Here is an 11,175-nt window from a genome sequence, read left to right as displayed (position 1 = left end):
GAACTCTGGGCCTGGGCACTGTCCCTCAGCTCTTCAGCTCAAGGCTAGTGCTCTACCACTTGAGCCACAGTGCCACTTCCGGCTTTTTTCTTTTTACTTATGTGGTACTGAGGAATCGAACCCAGGGCCTGGAGCATGAAAGGCAAGCGCTCTACCGCTGAGCCACCTTCCCAGCCCACACTGGTTTTTATCATTAACCCATCATCAGCGGAGACTGGTTTGTCTTCAGTGACTGTATGGTTCTTGCAGACTGAGAGAAGCCAAAGGGAATGCTGGCCTGAGCCATAGTTAGATTAAGCTTATTCCCACGGGAGCTGGAGTGCGTTTCCACCCTCGGAATGCTTGCCTTGGGGTTTACTCCAGGCCGCCACCATGGCATGTTGTACAGTGTAGTCTGGTTTTTTTTTTCAATTTCGTTTCAGAAAGTACTTATTTGATACCGACTGTACAGTATCACCATTGGGATTTTCCTTGTTCATTGGTGACTTGTGTGCTAATTTTTCTACATGCACACACATGTGAATGCACACGATGAAAATGTGAGCACCAAGAAGGTGGCGTGGCCTTTCACCATTACAATCCCCAACCAGGCGTGTTCAGTGTGTTTAAGTACTATGCAGAGTAACCAGAGCTTACAGCTCTGTGTGTGTGTGTGTGTGTGTGTGAGAGAGAGAGAGAGAGAGATTCTTTGGTAAATCACAGAAATGTGTGCAAGTTTCCAAATAAGGCTAAGTCTTCCGTTCAGAGGCCAATGCCCCCATGCAGGTAGCTTTGCAGGAGGAACTGGCTACTGCAGAAGATTTGGCAAGGATCTGCAGAGCAAGTGATGATGGGTTGAGAACTCAGAGATGGCGATGGGCAGGACCAGGAAAGAGTGGCCTATACCGAATCCGGTGGCTGTGGGGGATGGGTGGTATGATCTGGCCAGTGAAGGAGAGGAGAGATTAGAGCCAAGCAAGTAAGAAGGGAGCATGGCTGCAGGGCTGGAGCAGGATCCAGGGCTCTTGTTGCCAAGGAAGGGCTCAGGGTCTGTCTTCAGGCTGGATCACACAGGGCTGTGTGTGAGGCTGTCTTGTAGATGAGAGGCAGAGCCTCTGCATAACCTGCTCCTCGGTAGACTGAGACCCAGCAGTTAGGGAGGTCCGAGGGAGGTGTTCTATCCCCTAGCTGCTTCTCCTGAGGGTCGTCTCCCTTATTTTCCCAGTTCCAGCTCCTGTATGACCAGCGTGCTGCCCACTTAGTGGACTACAGAACAACTGTGTCCCTCTTCTTGTGTTCCGTGAAACCCACCATGATAGGAGTTTATGCACCCAGGAAATTTGCAAACACTACAAATCAGGGTCGGGCGGTTGGTTTTGGAGAAGGCTAGTTTACCAGCAAATCTGATAAGAACCTTTTTTCCCCCACTAAGGTGTCTCATCTTTGCCTCTTACCCCAATTTTGCTACTTCAGGGAGTTGGGCTTCCTGGACGCAGACAGTTCAGGACTTGTGTCCATTGCCTCTACAGGCTGCTGTGGAACCTCGGGCAATGGAGAGACACCTTCTAAGGCTGCACAGCTCAGTTGTAAAACAGAGATAATGTCCTTTCCACACAGGCTGCCGTGAAGACAATGAGCCCATGGTGTTGTGTGTAAGAGGCGTAGCAGAGGGCATATCTGGAGGAGAGCTCAGTCGTGGGTAGCGATGGTTCAATAGCAGATGGAAATAATTCCTCTAAAAACATGTGACTAGAGGGAGGATGTGGTCTGTTCTCACTGCAGACACTTGTCCGTTAGAGTTTAAAACCATGATACTAGTGACCAAGTGTCTGTCTGCACCTTACTAGCACCATGTACCTGTGATTGTAAGCAGTGCGAGGAATGAAACACTCCTACCATGGTAGATCACGGTCCCTGCCCAAGCCATTGCTGATATGCAAATGTGTACACGCTATACCTGGCTTACAATGGTTGGATTAACAATGTTTAGATTGTATATGGCAGTATACTGTACAACTGTACATTTAATCCTAGCCTCCTAGGCTGAAAGAGGAAGATGAAGAGCTTGAAGGCAGCCTGGGGTTCATAGTGATTTTTTTTCTTTTTAGTTGGTTGTGGGGCTTGAACTCTGGGCCTGGGCGCTTCCCTGAACTCTTCAGCTCAACGCTAGTGCCCTACCACTTGAGCCACAGAGCCACTTCTGGCTTTTTCTGCTTATGTGGTGCTGAGGAATCGAACCCAGGGCCTCATGCATGCAAGGCAAGCACTCTACCACTGAGCCACCTTCCCAGCCCAGGGTTCATAGTGATTTAAAAACAAATCAGAACTTAATGTATTTAACACACCTACCCGCTGCACATCCTACGTATTAGCACATGCACATGTTTGCCCTTGTGATGGAATGGCTGGCTGAGAGCTGGGGCTGACACTACATAATTCCGGGAGGAAGGATGGTCCTGCATGTGGCTAGCTAGGCTGGGAACAAGCAAAATCCAAAATTCAGTGTCAATCAACCAATCACCACACACACAATTCAAAGTAGAATTTCTACTAACTCTACAGTTGTAACTCGTGAGTGTAAGTTTTCTATTCTGAGCAGTATGAAGACATTTTTTGTCATAGGGTCCTGACCCACACAGAAAGGTACTTATCTCTTGGTTCAGCCCACTGTCTCTATGCTGTGTATGCTACCTGCCCATCGGTCACTGGGTAGTACCTTGATCATCAGATGGAAGGTCACGGTATCCCGGGGCCTGTGCTCAAAGCAGCCTTACTTCATTCCTCACAATGTCACCACAGTACATATTGGTGTTAGCAATTTTATAGCATACCTTGTTATAACTGTCTATTTTAATATTAGCTGTTGTTAATGTCACAAATTAGACTTTTTTTTTGTCCGTTGTTGTGCTTGAACTCGTAGCCTGGGCGCCGTCCCTGAGCTCTTTTGCTCAAGGCTAGTGCCCTAACACGTTGAGCAACATCACCATTTCTAGTTTTCTGGTGACTAATTGGAGGTAAGAGTCTCATGGACTTTCCTGCCCGGGCTGGCTTTGAACTGCGATCCTCAGGTCTCAGCCCCCTGAGATTAGCTACCAGTGCCCAGCTCACAAATTAGACTTTACAATGGGTCTGTACATTATAGAAAAAACATTATATATATATATATATATATAACTATATATATAATATATAGTCCAATAATAACCACAGTTTTAGGCACCTACTGGGGTGCTGGGATGTTCCCCGTGGCTAAGAGGGAATAACTGTATGCAGAATCGGAATTCAAGATTAACTGAAGACCCAGAGCAGACACTAGGCTATTTATGCTCACAACATCCTAGCCTTCTCTCATCATTTGATAAGAGGCAGAAATGAAATAAATGAACAGCTAAGAACATGGGCTCACACCTGCAATTCTAATTACTTGGGAGGCAGAGATTAGGGGAATGCCATTCAAGGCCAGCCCAGGCATAAAAGGCTACAAGAAGACTCCATCTCAACCAATGGCTGGGTGCAGTTGCATGCTCCTATTATCCCGGCTACAGGGGGAAGCACAATGGCTGGGAAGCACAATAGGAAGAGCACAGGCCGGGCCAGCCTGGGCATAAACTAAGACCCTATCTCAAAATAACCAATGTAAAAAGGCTAGAGGCATAGGAGGAGTGAGAGAGTGCCTGTTAGCAAACTTGTAGCCCTGAGTTCAAACCCCAGTGTAGCCCCAAGAAAAAGTAAACAGGTCACTTGGTGGTAAGAGGGCCCTTTACCTTCTCACTAGATTCTCAGCATAACTGCTTAAACCCTGAGCCAAGGAAAAGTTTGTTTTCTTTTTTCCAAGTAAAAAGAACACTAAATCTGACTGTGCTTTCAGAGGATTGACTCTTTTCAGTGAGTCATGTCTGCAGTGGCAGGATGCTGGGAACATGGTTTGGGAATACGTATAAAATCTTAGCCATTTGCCAGACAGTGAAAGTCCAAGGTGAACCAGGGCATTTCCACAGAGGGCGCCTGGCCGATGTGTCCAAGGGCCGGAGCTCCTGCCAGCCAGGAGAAACGTGGTCTCGCCGTGTCACGGAGGCTGGCCTGGAACCGTCAGCCCTCCTGCTTCTGCCTCCCGGATGCTAGGAGGACATAAGCGAGTGACCATGTCCAGCTTCTGTTCCGATTTGGGTAGAGAGGCTCGGGAACTTAAAAGTGACGGAAAAGGTGGAGAAAGTCTAATTGATACTTTGGGTATTACTGCTTAGTTTCTACTTGGGGGTTCTTTTCTTTCGTGTTTTCAATTTGGAATGTGAACATCACTGATTCCAGGCTTCTGCGGTGGGACTCAGTGCATTGCTCAGACATCTTTGGAAGGCTCACGTGGTGAGGGTTGTTTGAATGGTTTCTGTTGCAAACCACAGTTAAAAAAAAAAAAGCACCTGACATATTAGCCCAACATAGCACATACAACTAGAAGGAAATTTTAAAAACAGAACTGTGTTCATCCTTGTATTCCATTTTTTTTACTCCTTTGAAGTTATTTTAAGCTATTCTTTTGTTTTTTAAACTAGGGCTGGAACTCAAGGCCTGAGCACTGTCTTTTAGTTTCTCCACGCAAGGCTAATGCTCTACCATCTGAGCCACTACTCCACTTCTGGCTTTTTGCTGGTTAATTGGAGATAAGTGTCTTATGGACTTTCTGCCAGGATTGGCTTCAAACCATGAGCTTCATTTCTCAGCCTCCAAAGTAGCTGGTATTACAGGCATGAGCCACCAGAGCCAAATGGCTCTTGAAAATGTAACACAAAATATGCAGAGGAGATGAAAACACCTTTCCAGAGGGCTGTTTGGGTATCAGATCCATTAATACAGTGAAAACTCAGAGGAAGCTCCTGGTGGAGAGAATGTGCTTGATGAATATTAGTTATTATATAGTATCACATTCGCCCATTTTAAATGTACAATTTAGGACTATAGTAAATTTACTCACCAGTGTACCCATGACCACAGCCCAGCTCTAGAATATTCCATTTTCTCAAAGATTTCCTGTGATCATTTGCTGTCCCTCTTTGATCACACCTCTGTCTCAGGAAACCACAAATCTATATTCTGCTTCTCAAGATTTGCCTTTTCTGGCTGTGTCAATTACATAGGATCAGATACTACATAACAACATATTGGTCAGTAACAGAGGCCACATCTAAGATGGTTGTCCCTTAAGAATATAGTACCTGAAAATACCTATCACTAGTATTTCCATGGTCTCTTTTTGTGTGTAGCTATGTGTAAGTAGAGAAATGCTCACCAGTGTGTAATAATTGCTGTAGTATTCAGTGTAGTAACATGCATGCAGGTTGTAGATTATTTGTACAGATGGCAGATCTCCATACCATGGAAAAATTCCCAGCTGGGTGCCACATCTGTAATTCTAGATACTCAGGAGACTGAGAGCTCAGGATCACCATTCAAAACCAGTCCAGGCAAGAAAGTTCCTGAGGGCTGGGAAGTTGGCTCAGTGGTAGAGCTCTTGCCTTGCATGCCTGAGGCCCTGGGTTCGATTCCTCAGCACCACATAAGTAAAAAGAAAAAAGCCGGAAGTGGCGCTGTGGCTCAAGTGGTAGAGTGCTAGCCTTGAGCTGAAGAGCTGAGGGACAGCGCCCAGGCCCAGAGTTCAGGCCCCACGACTGGACCAAAAAAAAAAAAAAAGGAAGTTCCTGAGACTCATATCTCCAGTTAGCCATCAGGAAGCTGGAAGTGGAGCTATAGCTCAAGTGGTAGAGCACTAACCTTGAGCAAAAATGTTAAGAGACAGCGCCCAGGCCCCAAGTTCAAACCCTAGTACTGGAGCACAAAAAATAAGTTCTCAAGAATTCACTGTATAGCCTAACAAAATTAAGAAGATGAGGGGAGGGGTGGAGAGGGGAGGGATGGGTGAAGATGTTGAAATGAGTGACCCTCATCAAGATCCATCGTATTCATGAACTGCTTTGTGAAATGGCAACTCCTTTATACAACTACCTAAAGACACTAATTAAAAAAGGAAAAATATTCCAACAACAGATGTCCTAGAATAGAATCCAGTGGTAAAGCAACATGTGACTGCACTGTGCTTTTTATCTGTGGGGACATGTTCCAAGACCCTTAGCATGCATTGATTTTTAAAATATGTACAGACCTATGAGGAAGTTTAATTAATACATTGGGCACTGTAAGAGATCAGCAGCCACAATAATAAAATAGAACAGCTGTAACAATTGCTGTAATAAAAGTTATGTCTATCTCTCTGGAATTTTCCACTTAATGTTTTCCAACTGGATTTGATCGCAAGTGACTTATATCTTAGAGGAAAAAAAACTGGAACCTCTTATTGCAGAGGGAGACTACTATAAATAATATGCATTAAATGATCCAAAGCCTGTGTCTGAAGTTAATATTAGCGAACATTATTTTTAAAAATAAAATCATTGTTAAAATTTCTCTGCCCACTTGAGTCTGTCCATTTCCTAGCAAAGGATGGAATTTGCTTTTGTATCATTTCTCTCTGTTTAAACACATAATGGAAGCGCCAGGTAGAGGGCTGGGGCTGTTTTACTGGGTGCAGTTCACCTGTGTGAGTCCCAAGCTAGCATTTGAGAAAAGTCAGTTGAGCAATCTGTGACCTCATGTGGAGAGAAACTTCCTGCCTGGTCAGGAAGCCACACACAAGTGACAAAAGTTGGCATCCAGGACTTAAACAGCCTGTCCCGTCCCCTGTCCCTCCCTGCCCTCCATTCGAAACAGGGTGAGCCACCTGCTTCCTGCGGAGCGCTTGTTTTGGGGGGACCTGAGAGGGCAGGGCTGTGCTGAGGTCTCGGCTTACTGGAGTGACTGTGGCTGGAACGGGGCTCACGCATTCCTTCTGTGGGAAGCTGATGGTGCTTCTGGTTTTGTTTCTACCCAGATGAATTAAAAAACAAAACAGTGTGTGAAGACCAGGAACTGAAACTGCACTGCCATGAATCCAAGTTTCTCAACATCTACTCTGCCACCTATGGTAGGAGGACCCAGGACGGGGACACCTGCTCCTCAGAGGCCCAGCCACTCCCCCCGTTCGGTATGTGAGCCTATTTGGTTATGGTTGGGGTGCTGTTGGCATGGATTAGCGTCCTGGGTTCCCAAAGGAAGGAATCATGACAGTGCTATACCTGCGTGAGAGGAAGCCGTGGGCAGGAAGAGTCGCCTCCCTCCAGGTCAGCCTTCTTCTGCCCCCGATTCCTGGCTCTGTCTGTTGTTCAGTGACTGGATAATTGACTGACTGAGTACTTGGGCTCCTGCTGTATACAGGGTTTTGTTGTCGGCCATGAGGGGTTCTCAGCTGCACAATCATGGAACTGACCTTCCAGCAGTGCACGAGGAGGCCATGAGAGGGAACTAAGTGAGAACTACCACACCTTCATCCGCCCTCCATCATGGGTTCTGATTCTGGGAACTCAGCCAGTCTCAAGTTGAAAATATTTGGGAAAAAAATGCCAAGGGCTGGGAATGTGGCTGAGTGGTAGAGTGCTTGCCTGACATGCATGAAGCCCTCCCTGGGTTCGATTCCTCAGTAGCACATAACTGGTGCTATGGCTCAACTGGGGAGAGTACTAGCTTTGAGCACAGAGAGGCTCGGGGACAGAGCCCAGACCCTGAGTTCAAGCCCCAGGACTGGGAGAAAAAAACACAACAACCTGCCAATACTTAACTCTTTTCTCCTTATCTTTATTTCCTGAACAATATAGTATAATAATTAGTGTGTACATGGATTTATATTGCATTACGTATTCTAAATAATTTAGAGATGAGATGATCCAGAGATGATTCAGAGCATAGGAGGGCTGGGTGCTGGTGGCTCACACCGTAATCTAGCTACTCAGGAGACTGAGACCTGAGGACTGAGGTTCAAAGCCAACCTTGGCAGACTAATCCTTGACACTCTTTCTTATCTCCAATTAACTAGCAAAAAGTCCAAGGTCATGGCTCAAGTGATAGAGTACTAGCCTTGAGCAAAAGAGCCAGCAAGAATGAAAGGCCCTGAGTCCAAAGCTCCAGCACTGAGGGGCTGGTGGGGTGGGGGGTGGGGGAGGGAGGAAGGAAAGAAGAAAGAAAGGAAGGGAGGGAGGGAGGGAAGAAGGAAAGAAGAAAGGAAGGAAGGGAGACAGAGAGAGAAAGAAAGAGGACTGTGTAGGTTATCTGCAAGTACCACACCCCCCTGTATAAAGGACTTGAGGACATGTGGATTTTGGTATCTGCAAGGGGCCAGGAACCCATCCCCCACTGACTGGGGAACAACCGTCACATGTCAGGTACACGAGAGTCTAAGGAGAAAAGCCCACAGGGAAGAGAGGTGGAGAAGGCTGGGGTACTGTGGAGAGGGGAATCTTCTGGAGTGACAGGCATGCCAGACAGATTTGGAGGGAGTGCGGGAGGGCTGGAATGAGTGTCCTGATAGAATGGAAGAGCCATCTCAAGTCCTTGAAGCTGGACTGGATCTACAGTACTCAGCAAGAAGAGCCAGCAAGTCACGCCTAGAAGTCTGCAGTTGGGAGCTAAGAGATGATGTCATAACAGGACCCCCATGGCTCCAGGCATCAAATGCACCCTGTACACCAGCCCACACAGAGAGAAGTACAGAACAGAGAGTGTGTGTGAACACATGCATGCATGTGTGCATGTGCATGTGTGTGCGCGTGCATGTGTGTGTATGTGTGTGTATGTGTGGTGTGTGCAGAGTGGGGCAGATTGTAAGGAATTGGTTTACATGATTGTGGAGTTGCGGGCTGGGAGATGTGGCTTCGTGGTAGAGTGCTTGCTTAGCACACATGAAGCCCTGGGTTCGATTCCTCGGCACCATAAACTTGACACTGTGGCTCAAGTGGTAGAATGCTAGCCTTGGGCAAAAGAAGCTTGGGGGCAGGCCAGACCCAGCACTGGTTAAAAAAAAAGATTGTGGAGTAGCAAAGTCAAATCTGCAGTGCCGGTTGGCTGGCTGGAGGCCTACAGAAGAGACTATGCTGTGGTCTTGAGTTTGCTACTGTGAGTGCAGCATTACCCATGATTCCCTAAGGGCTCAAAGGAAGGACAGACTAAGGAAATCCATTGTCCTTGCTATAAGGAGTGGAGAACCTGGCTGTACTGTGTCCATGCCCTAGGGCTTTGCGGAAGCCACACTGAACCAGTGAAGAACTGCCACACTGAACAAGTGAAGAACTGGTCTACCTGGTGGAGGAGCTTTCAGAACAGCAAAGCGCTCAGGCTGCTGCGTGGACGTACTTGGCTGTTTGGAGTCAGATTTTCAGTGAGACTCAAGAAAGCTTTGGACGATTCAAAGCCTGGCCAAGGAAGGAGCTAAGAAAAAAAGCATAGAAGGGCGTGGCGGAGAAACAGCTTGCCGAAGAGATTAGCATGGACACACATCAGCGAGTTGCTTTTACATCAGGATAATTGGAAAGAGGCCTGCAGTCAAGCCGACCTGGTGCAGCTCGTGCCTGTACTAGACTTTGGCAGCCGTGTGGTTTTGACCTCGCAGGCATGCAGAACACCAGCGTTATGGCGGCCTGATGGCTTCCCTCGAGAGTTCAGAGGAAAGCCTGGGAGGCCAGGCTGAGGAAGCCACTGAGTCAGAGTCCCTGCAGAGAACACCCCCTGGGGACATGCCCACTGGAACCACGGGAGAGAGCAGCAGAGGGACCCTCGGAAGGTGCAGGGCCCGCAGCAGGTGGAAAGCTGAGGAAGGGAGAGGGTAACCATGGAGCCTGCGCCAGCAGAGCTAAGGCCTTGGGAGCCCACCCCACACCGCAGCGTGAGCAAGATGCCAGGCTTAGTGCTTTAGGGTTTAATGTCTACCCTGCTAGATTGCAGTCTTGCTTTGGGATGATTATTCTTTGCAATTTCCATTTGTCCTCCCTTTAGACTAGAATGGCTACTAGATTAGAACAGCTACTCAGGAGGCTGAGATCTGAGGATTGCTGTTGGAAGCCAGCCTGGGCAGGAAAGCCTATGAGACTCTTATCTCTAATTAACCACCAAAAGAAAGCCAGCGTGGCCGTGCTGGTGGCTCAAGCCTGTCATCCTAGCTACTCAGGAGGCTGAGATTTGAGGATCTGTGGTTCAAAGCCAGCCTGGGCAGGAAAGTCCCTGAGACTCTTTATCTTTTTATTTTATTTTTTTGGTCGGTTGTTGGGCTTGAACTCTGGGCCTGGGCACTGTCCCTCAGCTCTTCAGCTCAAGGCGAGCGCTCTACCACTTGAGCCACACAGTGCCACTTCCGGTTTTCTGAGTGATTTATTAGAGATAAGACTCTTTTGGACTTTCCTGCCCGGGCTGGCTTTGAACTGCAATCCTCAGATCTCAGCCTCCTGAGTAGCTAGGATTACAGGCATGAACCACTGATGCCTGAACTCCGAGACTCTTTATCTTTATCTCCAATTGACCACCAGGAAGCCGGAAGTGGTGCTGTGGCTCCAGTGGTAGAGCTCTCAGCTTGAGCTGAAGAGCTCAGGAAGAGCAGGCCCAGAGTTCAAGCCCCATGACCAACAACAAAAACAAAGAAAGAGAGAGAGAGAGAGGCAGAGACAGAGACAGAGACAGAGTGAAAAAGGAAGGAAGGAATAGAGAGCGAAAGAAAGAAAGAAACAAACAAAGGCAAAGTAGAGCTGTGGCTCAAGTGGTGGGTGCTAGCCTTGAGCAAAAAAAAGCCTCAGAGACAGCATCCAGGTCCTGAGTTCAAGCCCCAGGACTGGCAAAAAAAAAAAAAGAAGAAGAAGGAAGGAAGGAAGGAAGGAGGGGAGGGAGGTTGGAGGAAGGAAAATAAATATAAGCCAGAAGCCAGTGGCTCATGCCTGTAATCCTAGCTACAAAGGAGGCTGAGATCTGAGGACTGAGGTTCAGAGGCAGCCCAGGCAGGAGACCCCTGCGAGTCTTATCTCCAATTAATCACAGAAAAACTGGAAGTGGAGCTGCAGCTCGGGCTGTGGAGCACTAGCCTTGAGCAAAAGGAGGTTAGGGACAGCACTCAGGCCCAGAGTTCAAGGCCCAGGTCTGGCCACCCTCCAAAAAAAGAAGAAAAGGAAAATATTGCTAACAGCGATGTCTCCTGTGGCTGCCCCTGGACATAGAAAATCAGTTTTGAGTTACAGCCACCGGCGCAAGGACTTTGCCTGAATCTTAGATGAGAACCCGGACTCTCCCATTTAGCAC

At 47.6% G+C, this 11,175-nt stretch overlaps 1 protein-coding gene across 1 annotated transcript in view; it reads left to right on the top strand.

Annotated features, from left to right (window-relative positions):
- Nucleotides 1-11,175, top strand: part of Eva1c (eva-1 homolog C (C. elegans)) — a 74,915-nt gene that overhangs the window by 37,019 nt on the left and 26,721 nt on the right. Inside the window, exon 5 of the mRNA XM_013027471.1 lies at nucleotides 6,899-7,051. Coding sequence (XP_012882925.1) covers nucleotides 6,899-7,051 — 153 coding nt within the window. The remainder of the gene's footprint in view (nucleotides 1-6,898; nucleotides 7,052-11,175) is intronic.

This window comes from Dipodomys ordii, unplaced genomic scaffold (assembly GCF_000151885.1).
Source record: "Dipodomys ordii isolate 6190 unplaced genomic scaffold, Dord_2.0 Scaffold104, whole genome shotgun sequence".
NCBI classification, from domain to species: Eukaryota; Metazoa; Chordata; class Mammalia; order Rodentia; family Heteromyidae; genus Dipodomys; species Dipodomys ordii.
The sequence above is the reverse complement of the archived record's forward strand: the minus strand, read 5'-3'. Positions and strand labels throughout refer to the sequence as shown.